Here is a 26,213-nt window from a genome sequence, read left to right as displayed (position 1 = left end):
CTGCCATGAACTTCATTAAGTTCTATTCAGAGCCCCAGGCCTGAAAAGCATCAGGACTGCTGGTGTTTGAGTGCTCACTCAGTGACATGCACCATCTACATGCGTCATGCAGATTCACACACTTCACACCAAGGCAGGTGGTTAGCAGCCTGATTTAAGACAGGAGGAAACTGAGGCAAAGAGGATAAGCAGTGTGTCCAGGCTTATGCCTCTGATGAGTATAGTTCTGGTATTTGAACTCAAGCAGCCTGGCCCGAGAGGCCTTAGTCTTAGCCACGATGTGATGAGTCCAGGAGCATCACATGCCATTTATTCAGGAAAAGTGGCATCAGAGGTCACACCCAGTGCACAGAGCTCCCACTGTTTCTGGGGACCAGGCAGTGGGCTGTGGTCATTGGGCATAATTGTTACAATGGAGCTGGGTGCTGTCTGGCCCTAATTCCTTGCTCTGCAGAAGGTGAACAGGAGACCCAGGGAGGGGTGGGGACACATTCAGAGTCTCACTGTGGGGCCAGTGGTAATTCCAGGACTTGGTGCTCTTCCTACCCTGTTGCCTAGGACAAGACTATCCTTGGTTTTGAGCAGAGGCTTGTGATTTTCTGCTCAAATGCATGCCCCCTGGTGGTCAAGGTACATCTTTCCACTCTTTCCGCAAGACCAGCTTCCCCGCTGTGTGCTGAACTTGCCAAGTGGGGAGTGTTTGTGGGCTCCAGGGATCTGGAGACTCATTTTCCAGTTCCCACTGATGCTGGATTCCCAGGGCAGTGTGAGAGCAGGGACTTAAAAGTCCAGACAGGTTCAGATCTCTCAGTCACTTAGAAACAGAGTGACTTTGGGTAAAAATGCTCAACTCATCTGCAAAGCAGGGCCAATTACAGCTCCTGCCTCACTGGTCTGTGTTGAAAACAAGATGGTGGGTGGGAGCACTGAGCCCATTGTCTGGTACCGGAGCCACTCAATAGATGGCACATATCATGCTTTGTTATCTCCAGGTTCAGCATACAGCGGTGGTAGAGCTCTGTCTGTCTTGTGGTCCTGACCAATGTGTGCCCCTGTGAGATCTTGGAGGGTGGGAATAGGGTCACCCTCATCTGGATCCCTACTTCCTGACACTGTCATGCCTCATCCTTGAAATTCCAGGTGACCTGGAGCTAAACACACCCTGGCAGGGGTCTGGCAAGGACTACCTGACCTCTTTCACTGAGCACTTATTGTGTCCCAGTCACTGAGCTCAGTGCTTTGCAGGCATTTCATGTCTAATTCTCACAGCTATTCTGTGAAGTAGGCACTTTATTTTCAGATAAGGACCTGAGGTTCAAAAAGTTAAATGGTTTGTCCAGAATGACATAGCTACAGGTTGAGTGTCTCTTGTCTGAAATACTGGGGACCAGAAGGGTCTCAGATTTTGGAATGCTTGCATTCTACTTACCAGTTGAGCATCCCTAATCTGAAAATCTGAAATCCAGAATGCTGCAATAAGCATTTCCTTTGAGCATGACCTTTGGGGGTCACACTGGTGCTCAAAAAGTTTTGGATTTTGGAGCATTTTGGATTTTCAGATTAGGGATGCTCAACCTGTGGTAAGTCATAGAGCCAAGATCTGACAGTCAAGCTTGTTGTTTCTAACTCAGCCACAGGAGATAATATAAGAGCAAATGGACTGACAGGGAGCCTGTGGCTCAGAGAGGAGATGTGGGATTCCCAAGGTCCCCCAGGTAATGGTGAGGTCTGTGCTTGGCCTCCACCTCGGTATTCCCTAATCAGGGCTCCTCCTCCCTCTGCCTGGCGGACCCCATTGGAAGATTTGGTGTCTCCGGAGTGGGTACTCAGTGGTGAGGAGCAAGAGGGATTTCCAGTGCTGTGGGGTGAGGCCTGCAGTGAGGCCAGCCTCTCGGTGCTGAGGCCCTCCATTCCCTTCTTGGCTGGTTCATTTCATTGCCAATGGATAGGCCATCAGTGACTTGGCTTTCTGCCTTCCTGGATGGCTGGGCAGCTGACTGAGCCGCCAGCACCTGGCAGTCAGCTCAGGGTCGGGACTTTGAAATGGGATCCCTCAGCACCCGTGGTCCAGTGTGGCATCCTAGGCCTCAGCAGGCTACGGACAAGGCCTGAAATGTCTCAGGGCCCTACCGCTTTTGTCCCCACGCAGCCCAAGTAGTTCTCATCCTTGGTCAGGGCTGTCTTAGGAGTCGTGAGCAGCCTGGAGCTGGGGAGGTAGCTGAGGATTGGGCTGTGCGCTAGGCCTCAGCACCCGAGGCTGGCTCAAGACAGGGTGGGGAGGTACCCTTGATGTTTGGAGAATCACATGCAGGCTACTTAATGTGGTTTATGAGGCCAGGGCCCTGCAGAGCCTTTTTGGGAATTAGAGGAGATGAGTGAAAGGCACTCTTCTGGACAAGTGCAGCTCTGCAACGGGCACAGGCTCAGCCGAGACTTTACCCCGCCCCCACCACTGACCTGCACGCCCCTGTGAGTGCCCTCTGAGTAGCTCTCCTTGGGGCCCCACACGTGACCCCATCTCCCTCTCCAAACTCATTTTGCTTTGCCCTGCCCCACTCACTCTCCACAGCAGCAGCCACATGGATCTTTTTAAAATGCAAATTGAAACCTGTCATCTTTTGATGGAGTCTTTGAGGGCTTCCTGCTGCTGCTTCAAGCCTCCAGCACCCTGCAGGTCTGGCTCCAGCTGACCTAACTGCCTCAGCTCCTCCTTTCCCTCTTGTTCACTCTGCTGCCTTCTTGCTATTCCTTGGTCACGTTAAGGCCTGTCCTACCTCAGGGCCTTTTCACTTGCTATTCTTGGCCTCTACCTTTCCCTTTGTTTGTGCTTATTTGTTCTTTAAATGTTAGCTCAAAAGTCCCTTTCTCCAGGAGACTTCCTGAGCCCCAGTGGTCTACTGTTCCACAAATATGAACCTCCTCTGTGTAGCATGTGCCACACTGAAGTTTTATATTTATTCCTGTGATTTTGGTGAATGTCTCTCTTCCCTCCTTGATTTTAAGTTTCATGAGAGCAGGGGCCAAGTCTTTGTTTTTCTCACTGTATCACTGGCACTTAAAACAGTGCCTGACACAGTGAATAGTTGTAGAATGAACAGATGAAACCTGTATTGAGCATCTGTCATATGCCAGGTACTGGAGAGCTGGCTGTTCCTCTTTTATTCCTTTTTAAAATCCAGTTCTGCAGTAAATTGTGTGTGTTCCTGCTGGGTATCAGGCTGGGCACCAGGGATCCAAAGGTGAAACATCATAGCCCCTGAACTTAAGGGGTTGCAGGCTGGTGGGAGATAGAATGCTGAAAATATAATATTGCAGCTGAGGTGAGAAATGCTCCAGCTGAGGCTTTAACATCGTCTCAGGGAGGCCAGTGCAGAGAAGAGAATATATGCATTGGGTTTGAAGTATGAGCAGGAGTTTGTCAGGCCAGGAAGACAGAATGGAATTGGCACAGGAACAAGGACAGATTGTACCATATTCAGGGGCAGGTAGCTGAGAGGGTGAGGAAGGAACAGGGGCTGTGAGCCTAGGGAAGATGGGACAGGGGCACACTGACTTCAGACTTCCAGGGAGCTGGGCAGCCGCATGCCTTGAGAGAAGGGAGGCAGAGACTTCACCACTGATGGCAATGACCAGGCAGGCACCATGGTGAGGGAGTGGCCTCTGGAGTGCTAGGAGCATATGGGGCACCCCCAGCAGAAACCTCCTCTTTGAGCGTCTGCATTAGCATCCACGTAAGATGTCTCCTGAAGAAAAGGTTGCGTGGCCAGAGCCAGTTTGGAAATCCCAGGCAACCACACCTGGTGGTTAGGTGTGTGAGTGCTAGGGCTCGACCTCTTGGCAGTGATTCATAGCTCCTGCCAACCACTGTGCTACTGAGGGCAGCGTGCCCCTCCAAGCCTCGGTTTCCACACCTGTGAAGTGGGATACACAGGCTGATATGAGGACTGAATGAGCAGTTTCTGATCATGCCACAGGCCCTATTCTGAGCACTTTGCTGGTATTGATACTGATCATCCTCTACCATCCCTGGAGTTATTTTCTGTTCTTAGCCACATTTTACAGCAGAAACTGAGGCACAGAGAGGTGATATAACTTGCCCAAAGTCAGGCAGTCTAGCAGGATTCATGTTCTCAACTGCTAGATTTTCTTCTGTGTGGTTTAGCCTCTCTAGGCCCCATCTCCTATGTGTAAAATGGGTATGAGAGCAGTGTCTCCATCATGGGGTCATTGGAGGATTAACAGCATTCCTGTCTGCAAAGTGCACAGCACCAAGTGCCTGACTTTGGTAAGTGAGTCATGTGTGTTTGTGAGTATATTATTGTGCAGGGTGGAGCGCAGGACCAGGGTGGTGAGCCCTCCATGAATGTTGGTGAATATTGATACCACTGTTATGGTCCACATGTGAGAGTCTGTGTCCTTTAGGGTTCTGGATGTGACAGTTCTATTCCCCCTCCTGCCCCCCATTGACTGCAGGCCAATGAGAACAGCCTGCTGAGCGCGCAGCTCAAGGGCTTCCCCCTGTTCCTGCACTCAAACCTGGGCCTGAAGGACTGCAGCATCAACCCCAAGTCCCCGCTGCTCTACGTGACGCGACCTAGTGAGGTGGAGAAGGGTGTGCTCCCCGGTGAGGACTGGACGGTGTTCCAGTCGAACCACTCCACCTATGAGCCGGTGCTGCTGGCCAAGACGCGCTCATCCGAATCCATTCCACACCTGGGCGCGGACGCCGGCCTGCACGCTGCACTGCACGCCACTGTGGTCCAGGACCTGGGCCTGCATGATGGCATCCAGCGTGTGCTGTTTGGCAACAACCTGAACTTCTGGCTGCACAAGCTCGTCTTCGTGGACGCTGTGGCCTTCCTCACAGGGAAGCGCCTCTCCCTGCCATTGGACCGCTACATCCTGGTGGACATTGATGACATCTTTGTGGGCAAGGAGGGCACACGCATGAAGGTGGAGGACGTGAAGGTATGACCGGGGATGCCAGCCTGGGCAAGGCAGGCAGGGCCTGGCAAGCTTCAGCCTTCAGGTGCCCCATCGCAGATGTGCCCCATCTGTGTCTCCCCTGTGCTGAGAGTTACTTAAAAGACAGTCCCACCCTGCTTCCTATCCTGCCAGTTGGTTTTTATTAATTGTCTTATTAGAAGCAAGTATCAGTTAAAACTTGATTGAAGCATTGGCCAGGCATGGTGACTCATACCTGTAATCCCAGCACTTTGGGAGCCTGAGGTGGGCGGATCACTTGAGGTCAGGAGTTTGAGACCAGCCTGGCCAACATGGCGAAACCCCATCTCTACTAAAAATACAAAAAAAATTAGCCAGGTGTGGTGGCATACGCCTGTCATCCTGGCTACTTAGGAGGCTGAGGCAGGAGAATTGCTTGAACCCGGGAGGTGGAGGTTGCAGTGAGCCGAGACTGTGCCACTGCACTCCAGCCTGGGTGACAGAGCGAGACTGTATCAAAAAAATTAAAAAAAAAAAAAACCTTTATTGTATTGGAATACTGAATATAGAGGAATTTTGCATCTGGAGTGCGGAGTTTAAGTTTGTATAATATCTGTGGAAGAAGACATCCAGACAAAGATGGGAGCTATACAGTACTGTTTATCCGCCTTTAATTTAAATATGATTTTTAACTCTTAAAAATGTTTATGTTAATGTCAGAGCGCCTACAAAACTCTTAAAATAAGGATGAGAGCTTGAATCATGCATGAGGCAGATTTTAACTGAGGTGTAAGTAGACAGTAGAATGCATGTGTTTAATTCAAAAAAGGTTTGCTGGCTGGGTGTGGTGGCTTGTGCTTATAATCCCAGCACTTTGAGAGGCCCAGGCAGGAGGATTGCTTGAGCCCAGGAGTTTGAGACTAGCTTGAGCAACATAGGGAGACCTTGTCTCTACAAAAAATAAAACATTAGCTGGGTGTGGTGGTAGTAGTCCTGTAGCCCTAGCTATCTGGGAGGCTGAGGCAGGAGGATTGGTTGTGCTTGGGAGGTTGACACTGCAGTGAACCATGATTGTGTATGGCATTCCAGCCTGGGTCATAGAGCAAGACCCTGTCTCAAAAAAAAAAAAAAAAAAAAAGTGTTTACTAAGCAAAACTATGTAAAAGCACTTTGCAGACCACAAGATTTTACACACATGTGAACTGTCATTGTGACAAAGAGCCTACAAATTAAGACCATTAAACAATCTTTAAAATGCAGTTTTCATCTACTCACTATTTTACTTAAACTTATTTGCAAAGGAGACGGCATCCTAGTGTAAATAGGAAATCCGGATCAGTTGCCATAAATAGAGGGCAACCATAACAATAAATCCAGTGAAAACAAAACAGGGGGATTAAATTCTAGAGACATTCTGCTGTCTGCTGACAGCCTGTCCTCTCTTATAGGAGATTAGCAAGTGTTAGAAACATATTAACACCAAACCCAGGCTTGTCTTTGATGTTAGCAGGAGGCTTTAAAAAGAGACTTGTAAGAGGAATACTTTTCTGAGTAATTTCAAAATCTCTGGTAAGGGTTGGCCTTGGGGCCTGGAAGGAAGTTCCTGGTGGCATTCATCCCCCTGCCTTGGTCAGGAGTGAACTCTGCTTTTCCTTACACCTCTAGAGAAGAGCAGAATGGATGGCGTTTGGGAGCAGGCACTGTCTGGGGAGTTAAGACCTAATTTGAGTCAAGTCCTAATTTGACCCTAATGGACTTGGTGACTTGGGCAGGTCCCCTCTCATGCCTGAGCCTCAGCAATAAAATGATGAGATGGGGTGAATGGGAGGTTTTCAGGCTGTTTCCTGGTACCCCAGGGGTCTCCCATAGGTGCCTGGATAGGGGGATGTTTCAGTGCCAGGTTCAGCCCTCCAGGCTCTGCCTCAGTGGCACCAGCAGTGCTGCTTTGGGTTGCTTTTATGCGTTGTGTTTCCTCCTGAGATTCCATTCTCTTAAAGGCTCTCCTGTTTAAAGAACATTTTAGCCTTCCTGTCTAAGTCTTCATGCAGTGCCACCACCTGCCTCTGGCAAGGTAGATTGCTTTGCGTTCTACTTGAGGTGTTCTTCCAGTGGCCCAAGCTCGTTTTCTCCTGCAAGAACCTGGGTTCTTGCTGCCTGTCCAGTGGGTTCTGGAGAGACTGTGGTCCAGGGTCAGGTTGAGCCTGAGGAGATCAGGCTTCTGGGCTCACTGTCTTCCTATAAGCCCTGAATAGCTCTCTCTCATTTATTTTCCCTATTCTAATTTTTTTTTTTTTTTTTTTTTTTTTTTTTTTTTTGAGTTAGAGTCTCACTCTGCTACCCAGGCTGGAGTGCAGTGTCGGGATCACAGCTCACTCAAGCGATGCTGAGCACAAGCAATCCTCCCACCTCAGCCTCCTGAGTAGCTGGGATTACAGGCACATGCCACCATACCCAGCTAGTTTTTTGTAGAGGGCAGGTTTCACCATGTTGCCCAGGCCGATCTGGAACTCCCAGAGTCAAGCGCTGCGCCCACCTCGGCCTCCCAAAGTGCTGGGTTTATAAGCATGAGCTATTGCACCTGGCTCTATTTTTTCTATTTTTAAGGTGAGAGGAATGATAGCAGTCTGAAGCCATTTCTATAGAACAATAGAAATAGAAAAATAAAATACAAATCAAAAATACAAATAGGGGCACCATCTTTCACGCACTCAGCTCAGTTCAGATTGCAAAGTGCTTCTCCAGCCATAATCCTACTTGCCTTAAACATTTTTGTGAGTCAGAAAGGGCAGAGTTTTTTTTTGTTGTTTTTTGGTTTTTTTTCTTTAATCCCAAGCACAGCCTACAACAGAGCCCTTCTTTCAGAGACATGAATGTCGCCTCATTAGCTTGTACAGTACTGGCTGTACAGCACAATTTAAATAATACCAATAGCAGCTGCCTATTCAGGGTTTGGTGAGTCCCTGTGCTTAGCCCTTTCTAGGCATTGCTTCATTGGGTCCTTATAGCAGCCCTGTGAGGTGGGTATTGTTCTGAGTCCCATTTTACAGAGGTAGGCACTGAGGCTCAGGGACCTGAGGTAACCTGCCTAAGGCCACACAGCTGGAGCATGCATGTCCACCAGGCAGTGCACGGCCCTGGCAAGATGCTGGTGGTGGCTGCATTGCCTGGGGAGGGCCAGGACTTTTAGTTTGTAAAGTGCTCTGATAGCTGGCTCTTACAGGTTTCTTTTTTCTTTTCCTTTTCTTTCTTTCTTTTTTTTTTTGAGGCGGAGTTTCGCTCTTGTTGCCCAGACTGGAGTGCAGTGGCACAATCTTCGTTCACTGCAACCTCTGCCTCCTGGGTTCAAGCAATTCTTCTGCCTCAGCCTCCCGAGTAGCTGGGATTACAGGTGCCTGCCACCATGCCTGGCTAATTTTGTATTTTTAGTAGAGACGGTGTTTCACCATGTTGGTCAGGCTGGTTTTGAACTCCTGACCTCAGGTGATCTGCCCGCCTCGGCCTCCCAGAGCACTGGGATTACAGGCATGAGCCACCATGCCCGGCAGCTCTTACAGGTTTCTGAGCCGCTTTGTGGCTCATGCGTCCTAACCCCAGAGTACACCTGTATGTTTGTTTCATAAGTGTCAGTGTCCCTTCATTGGCTTGCAAAGTACTGGGTACGTGGCGCATGGGAGGACTGCATTGCTGGGTGCACAGTGTCCCATCCTTGGAAAGGTCATGGCCCTTTTAATATCAGCTTTGCATTCCATCAGCAAGGAGAAATCCTCCACATTTGATAGATGAAGACACAGGCTCACAGCGGCGGTGACCACAGACATAGCATTGGCCACCATTTTTCGTCACTTACCAGATGTCAGGCAGTTTTACGTACAATATCTTTTTTATAATTGTTTAATCTTTTTAGAGCAGGGTCTTATAGTTGGATCCATGCTGGATTCTAACTCCTGGGCTCAAGCGATCCTCCTACCTTAGCCTCCTGAATAGCTGGGATACATGCGGTTATCTTACTTGATTCTTCCAAGAACCTTATGAGGGAGATATTATCATCCCTGTTTTATATTTGACGAAACCGAGACCTAGAGGAGTGTGAAACCTTTTCAAGGACGCATAGCAGAGCTGGGTGGGAGTCTAGGTTTTCCCTTGTCAGAGGCCTGGGGGAAGGCAGCGTAGGGCTGGCTTCAAGGGTATGTGTGATCTGTGCAGCCACACAGAGCCCCATGCTCAGAGGGAGCCCATTACCTGGTTTAATGCCTGCTGTTGCCTTCTTGACATTCTTTTTTTTTGTTGAGGCGGAATCTCGCTCTGTCACCCAGGCTGGAGTGCAGTAGTATGATCTTGGCTCACTGTAACCTCCACCTCCCGGGTTCAAGTGATTCTCCTGCCTCAGCTTCCCAAATAGCTGGGATTACAGGCTCGTGCCACCATGCCCGGCTAATTTTTGTATTTCTAGTAGAGACTGGGTTTCACCATGTTGGCGAGGCTGGTCTTGAACTCCTGACCTCAAGTGATCCACCCACCTTGGCCTCCCAAACTGCTAGAATTACAGGCATGAGCCACCACGCCGTCCTTGACATTCTTTATAATTTTTGAACAAGGGGCTTCCACATTTTTTTACTGCCTTCAGTGGGAGGAGCAGGGAGCTCCTGGCTTTCCCTCACTCCTTCCTTTCTCCCCTGCCTGTCCTAGGCTCTGTTTGACACACAGAACGAACTACGCGCACACATCCCGAACTTCACCTTCAACCTGGGCTACTCAGGGAAATTCTTCCACACAGGTAAGTGGACCTGCCCCTGCCCTCACTAGCAACTACCAGGATCCTCAGCACCCAAACCCTCAAAGCATCCATCCACGAGGGCAGCAGCTGGGCTTACTGGCCCACATTAGGGGCAGATGTGACCCCTTTGCCCCCCCTGGAGCCAACAGCCTACAAGAGCAGTCACAACCCAGGCAGAGGCCATCTGGGGACAATAGCAGTGGCAGCAACAGCAGCTGCTTGTCCCTCCCTGGCCTTTCGGGCTGTGCTGGCCTGGGTGGGGCATCTTCTCCCTCTTACCTCTCCCTCCTATCTTTCAAAATTGTGTGTATTATTTCTGCTTATGAAAGAAGCTGGTTGAATTTTAAGAACATTACAGAAACATGTAGCATAGAAAGTGAAGATGCCCTGTAATTGTATGACCCACCTTAGATGACCAGTGTCCTGGGTTTATTTTAGAGTCCTAAGGGTTGAGGGTGAGGGCTCTAGGTTGCTTGGTGCACACTTTCCTTCCTCTTTGGGGCTCTCTCACTTACTGTTCTCTCCTCATCTGCTGTCCTTCAGGGACTGGGCGGGAAGGAACAGCCCCTGAGCTGGTCATCTGCAGTGACCGTTTCCTCTAGCTGCCTTCTGCCCAGGCCTCAGTGAGACAGCCTCTCTTGAATTCTAGGAAAACCATTTTAGTCAGTAATTCAGCAGATGGAGGGGTATATGCAACATAGCCCCAAAGCCAAATAGGAGTGATCCTGGGTGGTCTGCATTTTTTATATTCTTTTTAAAATTTTTTATTTATTTTTGGCCAGGCATGGTGGCTTAGCCTGTAATCCGAGCACTTTGGGAGGCTGAGGTGGGCATATTATTTGAGGTCAGGAGTTCAAGACTACCCTGGTCAACATGGCGAAACCCCATCTCTACTAAAAATACGAAAATTAGCCGGGCGTGGTGGCATGCACCTGTAGTACCAGCTACTCGGGAGGCTAAAGCAGGAGGATTGCTTGATCCCAGGAATGCAAGGCTGCATTGAGCTGTGATCGCACCACTGTACTCCTGCCTGGGTGACAGAGTAAGACTCTGTCTGAAAAAAAGAAAGAAATTATTTATTTTTAGAGACAGGACCTCCCTCTGTCACCTAGGCAGGAGTACAGTGGTGCAATCATAGCTCACTGTTGCCTTGAACTCCTGGGATCAAGCAGTCCTCCTGTCTTAGCCTCCCGAGTAGGTGGTACTACAGGTGCATGCCACTATGCCTAGCTATTAATATTTTAAAAATTTTTGTAGAGATGGGGCCTCGCACTATGTTGCCTAGGCTGGTCTCAAACTCCTAGGCTCAAACGATCCTCCCACCTTGGCCTTCCAAAGTGCTGGAGTTACAAGTGTGAGCCACGGCACCTGGTTGTTTTTTATGTTCGTAACCCTTAGCGTATCAGAGGTGGTTGTAGTAATACATCTGAGACAGAGGGTCAAACATCCTGCATATATACAAAGAGCTTCCATAGATCATTAGATGAAAGACAAGTGACCTGATTTGGATCATTGGAATAGAATCAGAGCAGGTATGTCAGAGGTAGAAGAAACCCTTGAGATTACTGACTCCAGACCCCGAATTGTGCAGATGGGCCCGAGGATCTAGAGAGGAGGTAGTTTTGGCCAAGGTCCCCCATTGAGTCAAGGGCACACTTTAGACTAGAACTCAGGGCTCTGGGCTGGGGCTCTGTCTGCTTCTGTGCTGTAGCCCAGATAACTCTTCCAGGCAGCTCCTGAGTGGACTGTGGCCATGTGCTCCCATCCCCAGGCACAGGCCCAAGTTAGAGGGCCTCATGGCCCAGTGGGCGGGGCTGAGCTGCCTGTGCTGCTGCAGGTACCGATGCTGAGGATGCTGGGGATGATCTGCTGCTGTCGTATGTCAAGGAGTTCTGGTGGTTCCCTCACATGTGGAGCCACATGCAGCCCCACCTTTTCCACAACCAGTCCGTATTGGCCGAGCAGATGGCCTTGAACAAGAAGTTCGCTGTCGTGAGTAAGATTCCCTACAGGGCAGAGCGGGGCGGGTTAAGGGCTGGGCTGGAGGTCCAGATTGCTGGCCTCTTGCTGCTTTTGCAGTCTGCTGTGATGGATTTTTACTAACACCTCTGGGCCAGGGCCCAGGGAGAGCTGCCTTTATAACCACTGTCTCCTTGAAGCCTCAGGAGAATAACCCCTTCACAGACAAGAAACCAAGACTCAGGGAGGTCACATCAGCTACTAAGAGGTCCAGATGGGACTTAAACTCAGGCCGTTTGTTTCCTGCGCCCAAGCTCTTATTAGAATGGGAGGCTCTGGAAAGCTGGAAGAGGTGCTCAATGAGGAGGGAACGAGCCCTGGGTGCTAGGTAGAATGAAGAGAAGGCAGGAAAGGCCCTCATCCTTGTCACTTACTACAGGGTACTTGAGTCTTTTGTGCTAGAGGCATGTGCACCGGACCGAGAGTCAGGAGACCTGGGTTCTAATCCCAGTTCTGCCAGTTGCCCACACTGAGGTTCTGGGCACATTCCTTGCCCTCCCAGGCCTCAGCTTCTCCATCTGTACCATGAAGGCTCAGACCAGCGGCCCTGCTGACCTAGCCTCTGATTTCTCTCTCCCATTCTACAAAGGGGGAATAAGGCCCAAAGGGGAAGGACCCCTATGCTCATCCTGGCCTGGTCATCCTCTCCCTAGGAGCATGGCATTCCCACAGACATGGGGTATGCAGTGGCGCCCCACCACTCGGGCGTGTACCCTGTGCACGTGCAGCTGTATGAGGCTTGGAAGCAGGTGTGGAGCATCCGCGTGACCAGCACAGAGGAGTACCCCCATCTGAAGCCAGCCCGCTACCGCCGTGGCTTCATCCACAATGGCATCATGGTGAGTGGGCCCCTGGAAGCCCAGGAGGTGGCAGAATGGAGAGCACAGTCTGTCGGGTGTGTGCACACGCTGTCCTGGGAAGCACGGCTCTGGTTTGCTGGCTCAGGGGTTGCAGATCAGCTTCTGCTGCCTCCTCTGGCACCTGAGGCTCTCTGTCCCAGGGAAGTTGGGCTGCCACTCCGGCCCCTTTCATGAGCTCTTTCTTAGCTTTTGTGACAGAGGATCAAGGAATAGTGAGCATTCTCGAAAGAGGTTTCTGATGAGGACATGGGACAGGGCTCTGTTACAGTCTTTTTGCTGTTTAAAAATTTTTTTCTTGACTGAGCGTGGCAGCTCACACCTGTAATCCTAGCACTTTGGGAGACTAAGGCAGGCAGATTGCTTGAGCCCAGGAGTTTCACACCAGCCTGGGCAACATAGTGAAACCCCATCTCTACTAAAAAAAATACTAAAAAAAAATATACCTGGTGATTAGCCAGGTGTGGTGGTGCATGCCTGTAGTCCCAGCTACTTGCAGGGCTCAGGCAGGAGGATCACTTGAACCTAGGAGATCGAGGCTGCAGTGAGCCAAGATTGTGCCACTGCACTCCAGCCTAGGTGACAAAGTGAGACTGTCTCAAAAAAAAAAAAAAAAAAATCCTCCACCTAGGGCTTCTACCATGCAGCTATCCCTTTTTTTTGTTCTTTCTTTTTTCTTTTTCTTTTTTTTTTTTGAGACAGAGTTTTGCTCTTGTTGTCCAGGCTGGAGTGCAATGGTATGATCTCAGCTCACCGCAACCTCCACCTCCTGGGTTCAAGCAATTCTCCTGCTTCAGCCTCCCGAGTAGCTGGGATGACAGGCATGCACCACCACACCTGGCTAATTTTGTATTTTTAGTTGAGACAGGATTTCTCCATGTTGGTCAGGCTGGTCTCGAACTCCTGACCTCAGGGAATCCACCCACCTTGGCCTCCCAAAGTTCTGGGAATTACAGCCATGAGCCACTGTGCCCAGCCTTGCATCTATCCCTTTACTTGGCACTGGGGACACAGAAATGCACAAAACGGAGGAAAGTTCCTGCCCTTGTAGACCTGACATTCTAGTGGCAGGAGACAGACCATATGCTCATGCGTGTATAAAGTATACAGTGGTCAGATGGTGATGAGTGCCACGGACAAAGTTAAGCAGGGAATGGAAGGAAGGAATGCTGGCAAGAGGAGAAGCTGGTTTAAATAAGGTGGCTAGGTGGGCCTTCCTGGAATAAGCCACGCTGCCTCATGAGGAAGAGCACTCAAGACAGAGAACAGCAAGTGCAAAGGCCCTGAAGCAGGCTGTGCTGACTGTGTTTGAGGGCCAAATAGGAGGCCAGGATGACTGCAGGGGAGTGAGGGATGGTGGTAGATGAGGTCAGGGGTGGGAGACGGACCAGATCGATAGGGCTATGTAAGGCCAGCCATTGGATGGCCATGGACTTTTAGGCTGAGATGGGAAGGTTTTGAATGGAGCATGATCTGACTCATCTTTGAAAGGGATTTCTATCATTCTGGCTGTTGTGTGGAGCAGAGACTGTAGGGGACAAAAGTGGCAGCAGAGAGACCAGTTAGGAGGCACTGCGGTCTTCCAGACCAGAGCGGGCAGCAGCTTGGACCAGGGCCCGGTGTTGGGACTTGGCCATACTCTGGGCTTAGAATAGTTAGGCCCGTGGTTAGATGAGTTGGATGTAGGGTGTGGGAGGAAGAGAGGACTCCAAGATGATTGCAGGGTTTTTAGCCTGAGGTGCTGGAAGGATGAGTTGTCATCAGTTGAGCTGGGGCAGCAGTGGGTAGGCAAGGTTTGTACATTTGTCCATCAGTCCATCCATCCATCCACTCACTGACCTCAGCACCAGGCCTTTGTGCTAAACTCTAGGCACTCCTTCAGGTCCTCAACTCTGAACTTCAGGGATGAGGTGGTGACAAGGCAGGCACATTCCCTGCTCCCTTGGAGCTCACAGTTTCGTGAGGGGAGACAGATGACAAATGGCTAACCCAGTGTGTGACAACGAGTGTTACCAAGTGAGGTTCTAATATTGCAAGGGGGCTTGCAGAGTGTGTCCGGGAGAGCTGCTTCAGAGAGGGCCAGGCAAGGACCGTGGCTGTAGCAGTCCAAGTTTCCAGAAGCATTCCCACTCTGTTACTTTGAGGTCTGCTCATTTTGTGCAGAGAATAGCAGTGAAGTTTGTAAAATGGCAAGGGCCTGTAGTTCACTGGGGGGAACGCTGTGCTGTAGGCTGCACCCAAGGGTCGGGGCTGTGCAGCCACGTGGAGACTGCCTTTCTGAGGAGCAGCTAGGCCTTCTTCTGAGGAAAAGTCCTCCCACCACCATCATGCCAGAAGGCACCATAGCTCCTCTCCCCCACCCCCTCCTCAGGTTCTCCCGCGGCAGACCTGTGGCCTCTTCACACACACCATCTTCTACAACGAGTACCCTGGCGGCTCCAGCGAGCTGGACAAGATCATCAACGGGGGCGAGCTCTTCCTCACCGTGCTCCTCAATCCTGTGAGTGCCCCACAGCCTATGACTGCTGGTGAGAAGGGGCTGCCGCACAGCCCACCTGCAGCTGGCGCAGTCTTCCTGGAGCCAGGAAAGGGCGGAGAGGCATGAGTGAGTGCCTGGCAGTTGGGAGATCCACTCACCAGTGCTGGCCCTGTCCTGCCTCGGCTGTGTGACCTTGGCTAAAGAATCCGAGCATGCTTTTATTTTCCTTTCCTAATCATGTACTTTAATACAAAAGTGTTGGCATTTTTATGCATGTTCCCTTTCAGTCTTTGCTCATGTGTGTATACACACATACACACATACACAGATACACACACGTATATAAACGGCATTTGAGTTTTCTAGGTCTCGCTTTCCTTATTTGCAAAATGCAAACAATTACCTCTACTTTAACAATATGAAATAAACTTCAAGTGGTGGTTGTTATTCAGCTCTGTGGGCTGAGTACTCTTCATCTTCCATGCACCCCATCCCTAACATTTACAAAACAAAATCCAAATAGCTCCCACATTTGGGTCTGCTTTCCATTTCAGGATTGTAATATTTGGGGTCAGTCAGGCCTGGTTCGTCTGTTGCCTCATCTGAGGACTCGCAGCAAGTTTGTTGATAGCCCCAGCGTAACTTCCGCTGGTCATCAGGGGCCTTGCAAGCTGAGGCAGGGTCAGAAGGATCAGAGCTGGCGGTGAGGGTGGCTCAGACACTGATGGGCCCTGCCTCTCTCCTCCCCTCCCCTGGAGCAGATCAGCATCTTCATGACGCACCTGTCCAACTATGGGAATGACCGCCTGGGCCTATACACCTTCAAACACCTGGTGCGCTTCCTGCACTCCTGGACCAACCTCCGGCTGCAGACGCTGCCCCCTGTGCAGTTGGCCCAGAAGTACTTCCAGATCTTCTCTGAGGAGAAGGACCCACTCTGGCAGGTGGGGGGCTGGGCAGCCTGGGCACCTTGCTGCAGGGATGGAATGCCACCACGCACAGGCATACACTCCAGATATGGACTCAAGGCTCAGCCATCATGCCCTCACACTCTTGCTCGAATGTAAACTCAGGTCCCCATCTACTCACCAGTATGAGTGCATTCACTCCTGTGCCCACATGCATGTTCATACATGTACATACCTCCCCATGCAGACCTACATGCATGCAGTCATACATAGCCTTGGAAAAAACAGTGTTAAAAAAAAAACCAGTGGGCTGGGCGCAGTGGCTCATGCCTGTAATCCCATTACTTTGGGAGGCTAAGGTGGGCAGATTGCTTGAACCCAGGAGTTCAAGATCAGCCTGGGCAATATGGTGAAACCGTGTCTCTACAAAAAATACAAAAATTAACCGGGCATGATGGTGCGTGTCTGTAGTCCCAGCTACTTGGGAGGCAGAGGTGGGAGGATCAGTTGAGCCTAGAAGTTGAGGCTGCAGTGAGCTGTGATCATATCACTGCGCTCCAGCCTGGGCAACAGAGTGAGACCCTGTTTCAAAAACCAAAAACAACTCTAAGTGAACACAGTGCAGACAAAGTATAGAAAGTGACTGCCCTGTCTTGGTCAGACTCTTAGATAATCTCTTGTATCTCTTCTAACTCCAGCAGGCTCTGAGCAGGAAAAGGGACTGATGGGAGGGTTTGGGGGCCAGTTTTGGGGAAAATCTGCTCCTATGGGCTGTTAAAAAGTGGAAGCAGAAGCTGGAATTGGTGACAGTCTCATAGTTCAGACCAGGAGTCCACAAACAATGACTCATGGGCCAAATCCAGCCTGAGACCTGTTTTTGTAAAGAAAGTTTTATTGGCAGACAGCCATGCTCATTCTTGTATGTACTGTCTATAGCTGCTTTCATGCTATGACGGCAGAGTCAAGTAGGTTGCAGTGGAAACTTCCATACCCCAAACCTAAAATATTTACTAAACACTTACCAAAGATTTACTAAACTTTATAGGAAACGTTTATTGACCCCCCCAGTTCAGACCCAGCTTGTCCAGTTAAATTCAACAAGTGCTTGTGAGTTCCTATTACGTGCTAAGGGGCATTTTGCCAGGCTCTTTGGGGGACGTGAAACTGACCAGAAGTGGAGCCTGCCTGGCAGCGGCTCAGTGTCTGGGAGTGGGGATGTGACAAGGACACATGTAACATGTAGGTATTATGCCTGTTGGGCTGTAAGGGCCACATATCCATGCGCAGTGAGAGTCCGCTGACTGGGTTCTGGGGCGCCCCACACGTCCCTTCCACTGTTGTTTTAGGACCCCTGCGAGGACAAACGTCACAAAGACATCTGGTCCAAGGAGAAGACGTGTGACCGCTTCCCAAAGCTCCTCATCATTGGCCCCCAGAAAACAGGCAGGTCTCTCTGCTCTTGACCCAGCTTCCCCAACTGCCTGCTGTCTCAGCCACAGAATTCTGAGGACTGCCTCGCCCTGGCCCCACTCCCGGATAATTTGCTCCCTCTTTCCCAGGAAGTAAGAGTGAAGTTGGGGTGAACACAAATTGCCTGTCAGTATGGAGGGGAAAGAGGTGGAGGAGGGGCCTGGAGTTCTCCTATTTATCCCGAACCATAGCCTCAGGGAGCTCTCTCTGCATCATCCTGGGAAGTCTCCAAGTCTAGTCAGAGAAGCCCAGATCAGTTGCTCTGCAAGTTTGAGTAGTGCCAAACAACTGGTACAGAGGATTGTGATCAATTAACCATGTCTGCCAGAGGTGCAGAAGGGAGAAGCAGTGACATGATGGCTAAGCATTTGTCATTCATACAACCCTGCAAGGCACAAATAGGCACTCCCATTTTATGGACAGAAACTCAAGGTTCAGAGAAGTCAAGTGACTTCCCTTAACACATTCAGTTAGGTAATAATGGCAATTCCAGGTCCTGAACTCTAGTCTCTGTGACTCTGAAACATATACTCTTAATCGCCAAACTCTATAGCTTCCTTCTCTTCTGGGCTCTCCCATTATAGCATGTAAACTATAGATTCATACCATAGAAAGTGAATGAACTTGGCGGAGGAGGAGGTAGGGCAGGGTGCATGAGTGAGGAGAGGGTATTGGGAAGAGGAGACATGGAAATGAGATTTCTTACTTCTTTAAGAATTTCACATGAACAGAACTGGAGGGTCACAAACTCCCTTTTCCCTGAGCTCCTACCAAGTGCCAGAGGACAGAGGCCCAGAGCTGGAAAGGACCAGCTCTTCTGGGATGCTGAGGGGACAGCAGTCAGTTAAACATGGCTACCAGAGTGCAGTGGTGAGGAGGATTCTGAGGCCAAGTCCTTGTTTAGTGAAGAATGCTGTGATAGATTAGTGATGTCTGCAGTAGGTACAGGAGTTGCGGTGTCCACATGCATGCCATATATTTACCACCCTGGATTTAGTAATTCCTTCATTGCACTGATGAAGAAGCTAAGACCCAGAGAAAGGCAGAGACCTTCCCAGGATCCCTCAGTGGGTCATGAGGAGCTAGGCCCAGAACCCAGACTCTATCTTTGGCTGGGGACTGGGCCCTGGGTCTGAGGTGTCTATCCTCCCCACAGGCACCACTGCCCTCTACCTGTTCCTGGGCATGCACCCTGACCTAAGCAGCAACTACCCCAGCTCTGAGACCTTTGAGGAGATCCAGTTTTTTAATGGCCACAACTATCACAAAGGCATCGACTGGTGAGTTGACCTTTCTGTCCACAGCAGGACGGGAAGGCCATCCTGGGGCCTCCTGGGAGTCTGCTATGGCCACAGCAGGAAGCAGCTGGAGCTTGCTCACACACAGCTGTAGTTCCTGTAAACAGGGACAAAGTGCGGTGACCCTTGAATCATGGTGTGAAAGCATGACATTGAGTGTTGTCATAGAGAGGACACTCAATGAGGAGGCCCTTTGCCCCTTTGCTCTACTGCCTGCAGTCATACGCTGAAGTTGAAGTCCACCCCTCCCTTGCTCGCAGAGAAACATCCTGGGTCTTGGGGAGGAGAAGGGTTTGCCCAGGGTCTCAAGGTCTGAAATCCAAATGTTCTGGCCCTCCTCACTGCATGTGGCTGACTGTGAAGCAGAGGTGTTCTTGCGGGCCCTTCAGGGACAGGTCCCTGGTCTTCAGGTATCACCTGGGGAAGTCATTAAGATTGCCGCTTCCCACCAGAGCCTGCAAAGGTTACCTCTGTAGAGGTTCCCAGCAGAGGGTCCTAGTAGAGGTTATCTTAAGGGTGTGGGGGCCAGAGCAGAGATGGTTTTACTCTCCACCTTTTCAGTTGGCATCTTTCTCTATTTGACCTTTTTTTCTTTTTTTAAAAATTTTCATGTCAGGCAGGTAATGTGCCAACATCATAACAAGGTTCGAGGTGGGTACACCTCACACGTGTGTGAACACCCACTCATCACGTGCATGGACTGCAAAGTTTGCCTTTTTAAACCTTGTCCATATATTACCATTATTGATTATTTTTATGTCAGTGGGTTTCCTGGGTGGAGATGTTATGGGCCTTCTGTCTGTTTTTTAGTATTTTTCTGTGCGTATTTCTCTTTTTTATCTGTGTATCATCGTTTTGTCTATCTGCCTTTGTATCTGTTCATCTATCCATCTGTCCATCCACCTACATTTCTTTCTTTTTTTTTTCTTTTTGAGCTGGAATCTCGCTCTGTCACTCAGGCTGGAGTGCGGTGGCACGATCTCGGCTCACTGCAACCTCCGCTTCCTGGGTTCAAGTGATTCTCCTGCTTCAGCCTCCCAAGTAGCTGGGATTACAGGCACCCACCACCATGCCTGGCTAATTTTTGTATTTTTAGTAGAGATGAGGTTTTACCATGTTGGTCAGGCTGGTCTTGAACTCCTGACCTCGTGATCCGCCTGCCTTTGCCTTCCAAAGTGCTGGGATTACAGGTGTGAGCCACCGTGCCTGGCCCATCTACCTGCATTTCTAACATGTCCACAGTCTCTTATCGAAAATCTATTGTGGCGAGATGGATTATTTGAAGTCAACATTTTTCAGATTTTAGAAAGGTAATGTGGTGCGAAACCATATATTTAGTAACATCTTCAGTGACGCCTGGGGCAGCACCGGGTAGCAAATTCATTACTATGTAGCAAAGTATGAATATTTACACTAAGTAAGAGTAATAAGTCAGGTTTTGTTGCCAAATGGCTTTGCTACAAACCTAGGAAACAAAGCCTGTGTTTTCAGAGCTTTCTCAATTGAGATATTGTAAACAAAGGACTGTGGACATGCAAAGAAAATTCAGAAAGATGAGAGAAAGCGTGATTCTTTGGCCTGATTCCCAAGAGCTGGATTTTGTAGGTAGGTCTAAAGTGGGGTGCAGGGATCTAGCAGGCCCCCAGAACGCTCTGATGAAGTGCATCCTTGAGACCCCCCTAGAGCAGCCCTACCTCAGGATAGGATAGGGACGCTGTACCCTTCCTGAGAGTGGACTTTGCTTCCCACACGCCCCAGAAGTTGGACTCTGATATTGCATAGGTAGGTTCCCCTGGGAGGGTCTGGAGTGTTCATTTGGTTTCCAGAGGTTCCTTCATCCAGAGATGGCCATTGCTCTGGTGGGATATGGGCATTAGTCTGGAAAGCCGTGCTTACCCACAGCAGGCTGGGGAGGGGTTGTGGGTAGCAGGAGGTCCCGGTTCACAGTGACGGCCTAGAAGGTGTTCCCCCAGGTCAGGAAAGAAAGCCCGCCCACTGGAGGCCTCCTTTGCTCTGTGCCACCCTCCCTGGGGCAGCCCTGGAGCCGTTCTGAGCCCCAGCTCGCCCCCTAGAGGCAGAGAGAGTGACAGCCCTGGGAGTTTAGCCTGGAGCCGCTGAGGGGGCAGGATCCTAGAGTTTAGGATTGAGGGGCATTACCCCCTCCCCATGACCTGCAACTGACGGCACACCCACAAGTCTTCAGATCCTACCAACTCCAGAATCTTCTGGAAAAGGAACGAATTTGAAACAGGCAGGCCGCGGAGTGGCCATTCCCCTCCAGAATCCCTACTGGAGGCAAGTCCTTGTTTGGTTGGAAGCAAAGTGTCCTGCTTGCTCTCTGAGGACATTCGACCCCAGTGCCTCGCCCTCATGCTGCATTCCCCTAGCCCACTCCTCATGAGTTTTGTCTGTGAGCCCCCTCTCTGGGCTTCCTGCAGGTACATGGAGTTCTTCCCCATCCCCTCCAACACCACCTCTGACTTCTACTTTGAGAAAAGTGCCAACTACTTTGATTCAGAAGTGGCACCCCGGCGGGCAGCAGCCCTCTTGCCCAAAGCCAAGGTCCTGACCATCCTCATCAACCCCGCGGACCGGGCCTATTCCTGGTACCAGGTGAGTGGGACTGGGGTGGAGTCCCTGTGTGGGGGACGCAGGGCTCCATCTGACACTCAGTTACTCACTCACTCAACAAATGTTAGTAAGCACCTACTGTGTGCCAGCCCTGAGCCAGGTACCTGGAGCATGGTGGTGGCTGAGAATAGAGTCCCTGGTGGAGGAGACAGGCGGAAATGGAAAGCCAGCCACCCTGGACAGGTTAACTGTCCACCCTCCTAGCATCATGGGGGTCCTGCCTCTGATTCTGACACTGACAAGAGGTGGAGGCTGGTTACACCTTGATGAAGCTTAGATTTGGTGAACAGCGATGCAGGATCATACTGACTGTGGCTTCCTCGCTGGACACGGGTGGGAGTGGGAGCTCAAGGGAGGACAAGACACAAGACTGCCATTCACAGTGGAGAAGGCGGGCACCTGACCAGGTGAGGCAGTTACCTGGACTGTGATAGATGAAGAGGGTGTGGATCCGAGCCTCTATCTGGGACATGTATGAACCAGAGCTGTCTTTTCTTTTTTTGAGACAGAGTCTTGCTCTGTCGCCCAGGCTGGAGTGCAGTGGCGCGATCTCAACTCACTGCAACATCCGCCTTCCGGTTTGAAGTGATTCTCCTGCCTCAGCCTCCTGAGTAGCTGGAATTATAGGTGTGCACCAGCATACCAGGCTAATTTTTGTATTTTTAGTAGAGACAGGGTTTTACCATGTTGGCCAGGCTGGTCTCAAACTCCTGACCTCGTGATCTGCCCACCTACGCCTCTCAAAGTGCTGGGATTACAGGAGTGAGCCACCGCGCATCCTGAACCAGAGCTCTCTTTAATGCCTATGACCTGACTTAATTTCCTGCCTGCCAGCCCACTGAGCCTGCAGGAATGCTTTCAGGCCTTCCCTGATGGGGTAGGGGGAGTCCCTCCCCTGGCTCCCAGCATTCCTGTAATCATGCCGCACAGCCAAGAACTGTGATTCAGAAGTGGTGCCCCAGCAGAAAGCCACCCTGTTGTCCAGGCCAAGGTCCCGAGCATCCTCATTAACCCAGCAGACTAGGCCTGTGCTTGGTGTTGGGGAGGGGGTGGGGCCCCGGGTCTTATAGCCCATGGTTGCCAGAGAAGTGTCCCCTGTCCTGGCTGGGACAGCCTCTTCAGGCCTGGCCTGACCCACCACTTTGAGGCTCTTTTCTCAGATGTGACAGTGGCTGCCTCCCGCCTGGGACCTCGTGGTCTCATCCACGAGGCTGGCACCTGCCTCCTCTTTGCTCCCATGGAAGTCTCTCCTCCTGCCACTCGCTGAGGCTGGTGGGGAAGCCCCTTCTTACTCTTGTTCTCTAGGGCTTCTGTTTATGCCCTGATGTCTGCTTTCCTGTGGCTTTTTCTTTAGGAGAACAAAACCGAGAAACCCTCATCGAGTGTTTCTGTTTTCTGCCGTGCCGTGCTCCCGCCTCCTGGTGCTGTGCAGGGAACGAGCGGTCTGCTTTCATGGGGGAATGTAGGGTGGAGAGGGAGCCGCCACAGGTTGGGTCAGTCCCTGTTCTGCACTGACACTGCTGTACATCTGCCACCTCACTGGAGAGGCAGAGGAGGGGTTTCATGTTTGTGTCCCCTTCTCAAAGATGAGAAAACCAAGTTTCAGCAAGTTTCATGTGGTGGCATTTGAATCCAAGTCTTCTAAATCTAAGACCCTATTCCTTTTTCTGTCCATGGTCAAGAGGGGTAAGGGAGAGAAGGAGAAGGGAGACTCATTGTCCCTAGGAGGACCTGGGAAGGTGCTGGAGGAGAGGAAGGGCAGTGGCCTATCTCAGAAGGAGGTTGGGATGAGGAGGAGGCTGCTGTGCACCATATTGTCTTGGCCCTGGGCTGTGTGTGATCCTCAGGGGAGGGGATTGGCGGCTGGGGGGTAGTGCCCGTTGCACAGGTGCCCGAGCTCTGGACTTCTGGACTTAGTGAATTCCGCAGATTCGGACCTCCCATGGCATTATTTTAGGTGGTTCAGACCAGCCAGTCTCCCTTTTATAGTTCTTTCCCAATCCTTCTGATTTCCATAAAGGAGAAATGCTCACTTTAGTGCAAGTGGTCTTTTGTCCTTTCTAATACTGCCAACCTCTGCTTTCAACAAAGAAAGCAAGTTCAGGACCTGTTGCAGACATTTGTGTCTGGCTGGAGTTTGAGAACATTGCTTTGTTTTTATTGCATTTATGAGTGGTTGCCTTCTATATATGGTAACAGTGCAGCGGCATGATCTCGGCTCACCGCAACCTCAGCCTCCCAGGTTCAAGCGATTCTCGTGCCTCAGCCTCCCCAGTAGCTGGGACCGCAGATGGCCACCACCATGCCGGCTAATTTCTGTATTTTTAGTAGAGATGGGGTTTTGCCACATTGGCCAGGCTGGTCTCAAACTCCTGACCTCAAGTGATCCACCCACCTCAGCCTCCCAAATTTCTGGGATTACAGGCGTGAGCCATCATGCCCGGCCTCAGGAAACCCTGATTTAGTCCAGCTCCCGTATTTCGAAGATGGAGAAGTTGGGGCTCTGGGAGCAGTGGCTTCCCCTGACACAGGACACGGTGAGAGGCAGAGCCAGGACTCAGACCCAGAGCTTCTGGGTCCAGCTGAGGATCTTCTGGTCACCTTGCAGGCTGCTGTCCCTCTGAGGCCACTTCCTTTGTGCCCTCCATGTGGCATGCTGACCCTCTTTCCTTGCCTGCAGCACCAGCGAGCCCATGACGACCCAGTGGCCCTAAAGTACACCTTCCATGAGGTGATTACGGCCAGGCTCCGACGCATCCTCGAAGCTGCGTGCCCTCCAGAACCGCTGCCTGGTCCCCGGCTGGTACGCCACTCACATCGAGCGCTGGCTCAGTGCCTATCACGCCAACCAGGTAGCTGCCTGTCCCTGACCCTTGTGAGGGCAGTCGCAGTACTGGCTTGCTGTGTTTAGCAGAGAGCCTCCAACTCTTTCTCACCAGCCACGGGGACAGATATGCCCTCCTTGGAGAGCTAGACCCTTGGGTCTATAAAAATATTTTATTATTACTATTATTATTTTGAGACAGGGTCTCACTGTGTTGCCCAGGCTGGAGTGCAGTGGTGTGATCTCAACATTGTAGCCTCGATGTCCCGAGCTCATGCAATCCTTCCACCTCAGCCTCCTGAGTAGCTGGGACTACAGGTGTGAGCCACTGTACCCAGCTACTTTTTTTTTGTTTTGTAAGAAACAAGGTCTTACTATGTTGCCCAGACTGGTCTCAAACTCGTGGGCTCAAGCAATCCTCCCTCGGTCTTCCAAAGTGCTGGGATTACAGACGTGAGCCACTATACCTGGCCTAAAAAGACTGTAGACCTGTTTACCCCAAGGTTGACCTCCCCAAGCCTGTGTCCCGTCACCACAGACCCTATAGCCCTAAAGGAACCCAGAAAGCCCTGAGGCAGGCAGGTGGGAGTGAGGAGCCTGGGTGTGGTGAAATAGGGAGAGGCTGATTGGAGGGGTGGGCAGGAACCCAATCATACCAGCTATGTATTTATTTATTTACTAAGAGATGGAGTCCCGCTCTGTCTGTCAGCCTGGAGTGCAGTGGCATGATCTCGGCTCACTGCAACCTCTGCCTCCCGGGTTCAAGCGTTTCTTCCATCTCAGCCTCCCAAGTAGCTGGGATTACAGGCATGTGCCACCACACCCAGATAATTTTTGTATTTTTAGTAGAGATGGGATTTCACCATGTTGACCAGGCTGGTCTTGAACTCCTGACCTCAAGTGATCTGCCCGCCCCAGCATCCCAAAGTGCTGAGATTACAGGTGTGAGCCACCGTCCCCGGCCATACCAGGCCTTTTAGGCAAACTTGTGAAGTGTTTGAGCAGGAGAGTGACATGGACTGGAAGCTCAGAGAGAGGCCAGAGAGGGATGTTTGTAGGGACCTGAGGGACAGGCAGAGTTTTGGTGAGAGCTTAAACTCTAGGAGAAATGGCATTGGGCAGCAGAAGCTGGTGGAAAGCCGGCATGAGACCACAGAGGCCTGAGCTTGGGAATACCTGCCCTTCAACGAGGGAGGAGGAGCCCGATTCTAGAGGGTGCAGGGTCCCAGTGTTTATAAGCAGGCCCGTTCCTGCGGCTGTGGCTGTTGCCCTTGTTTGCCACCGAAGTCAAAGCAGGTCCCGATCCCCTTTCTCCCTTTCCTCCTTTCCAGATTCTAGTCTTGGATGGCAAACTGCTACGAACAGAACCTGCCAAAGTGATGGACATGGTGCAGAAGTTCCTTGGGGTAACCAATACCATTGACTACCACAAAACCTTGGCGTGAGTGTTGCGTTTGCATTTTTGCAGGTTATTTCCCTGATTAGGCACCTGGGCCAAAAAAGCCAAAGGCTTGAATAATTATGAGAGAGGTTAATTAGAGTCAGCAAGTATGAAAAGTTATTAATATGACTTAAGTCATATTAATAAAGGTATCACCTTAAGAAAAAGGGAGGTAATGGATCTGTTCTACTCTGGTCAGACCATCCTGGGCTATTCTCTTTGGTCTGGGCTGAACATTTTCAGAGTGTTTTATGTAAGTAAATTAGATCAGTAATGAAGCAGCCATAGTTCCCACAAGGTTTTCTTAGCATTAGGTTGTTGTTTTTTTTCTTTTGAGACAGGGTCACTCTGTTGCCCAGGCTGTAGTGCAGTGGCATGATTTTGGCTCACTGCAACCTCAACTTCCGAGGCTCTAGTGATCCTTCCGCCTTAGCTTCCCAAGTAGCTTGGGACCTCAGACATGTGCCACCATGCCTGACTAATTTTTGTATGTTTTGTAGAGAAGGGGTTTCACTGTGTTGCTCAGCCTGGTCTTGAATGATCTGCCTGCTTCAGCCTCCCAAAGTGC

The 26,213-nt window shown here is 50.7% G+C and overlaps 1 protein-coding gene and 1 non-coding gene across 2 annotated transcripts in view; one reads left to right on the top strand and one right to left on the bottom strand.

Moving 5' to 3' along the window:
* NDST1 (N-deacetylase and N-sulfotransferase 1) overlaps positions 1 to 26,213 on the top strand; it is a 72,944-nt gene that overhangs the window by 38,879 nt on the left and 7,852 nt on the right. Inside the window, 12 exon segments of the mRNA XM_010373648.2 lie at positions 4,474 to 4,968; positions 9,631 to 9,718; positions 11,556 to 11,710; positions 12,391 to 12,576; positions 14,966 to 15,094; positions 15,835 to 16,017; positions 17,328 to 17,424; positions 18,608 to 18,731; positions 21,188 to 21,362; positions 24,061 to 24,123; positions 24,125 to 24,232; positions 25,536 to 25,645. Coding sequence (XP_010371950.1) covers positions 4,474 to 4,968; positions 9,631 to 9,718; positions 11,556 to 11,710; positions 12,391 to 12,576; positions 14,966 to 15,094; positions 15,835 to 16,017; positions 17,328 to 17,424; positions 18,608 to 18,731; positions 21,188 to 21,362; positions 24,061 to 24,123; positions 24,125 to 24,232; positions 25,536 to 25,645 — 1,913 coding nt within the window.
* LOC115896722 lies at positions 19,360 to 19,459 on the bottom strand. Its single transcript, XR_004056623.1, has one exon. It is a non-coding gene; the product is annotated as a small nucleolar RNA U13 (small nucleolar RNA).

This window comes from Rhinopithecus roxellana, chromosome 3 (genome assembly GCF_007565055.1).
Source record: "Rhinopithecus roxellana isolate Shanxi Qingling chromosome 3, ASM756505v1, whole genome shotgun sequence".
Classification (NCBI taxonomy): domain Eukaryota; kingdom Metazoa; phylum Chordata; class Mammalia; order Primates; family Cercopithecidae; genus Rhinopithecus; species Rhinopithecus roxellana.
The sequence above is the reverse complement of the archived record's forward strand: the minus strand, read 5'-3'. Positions and strand labels throughout refer to the sequence as shown.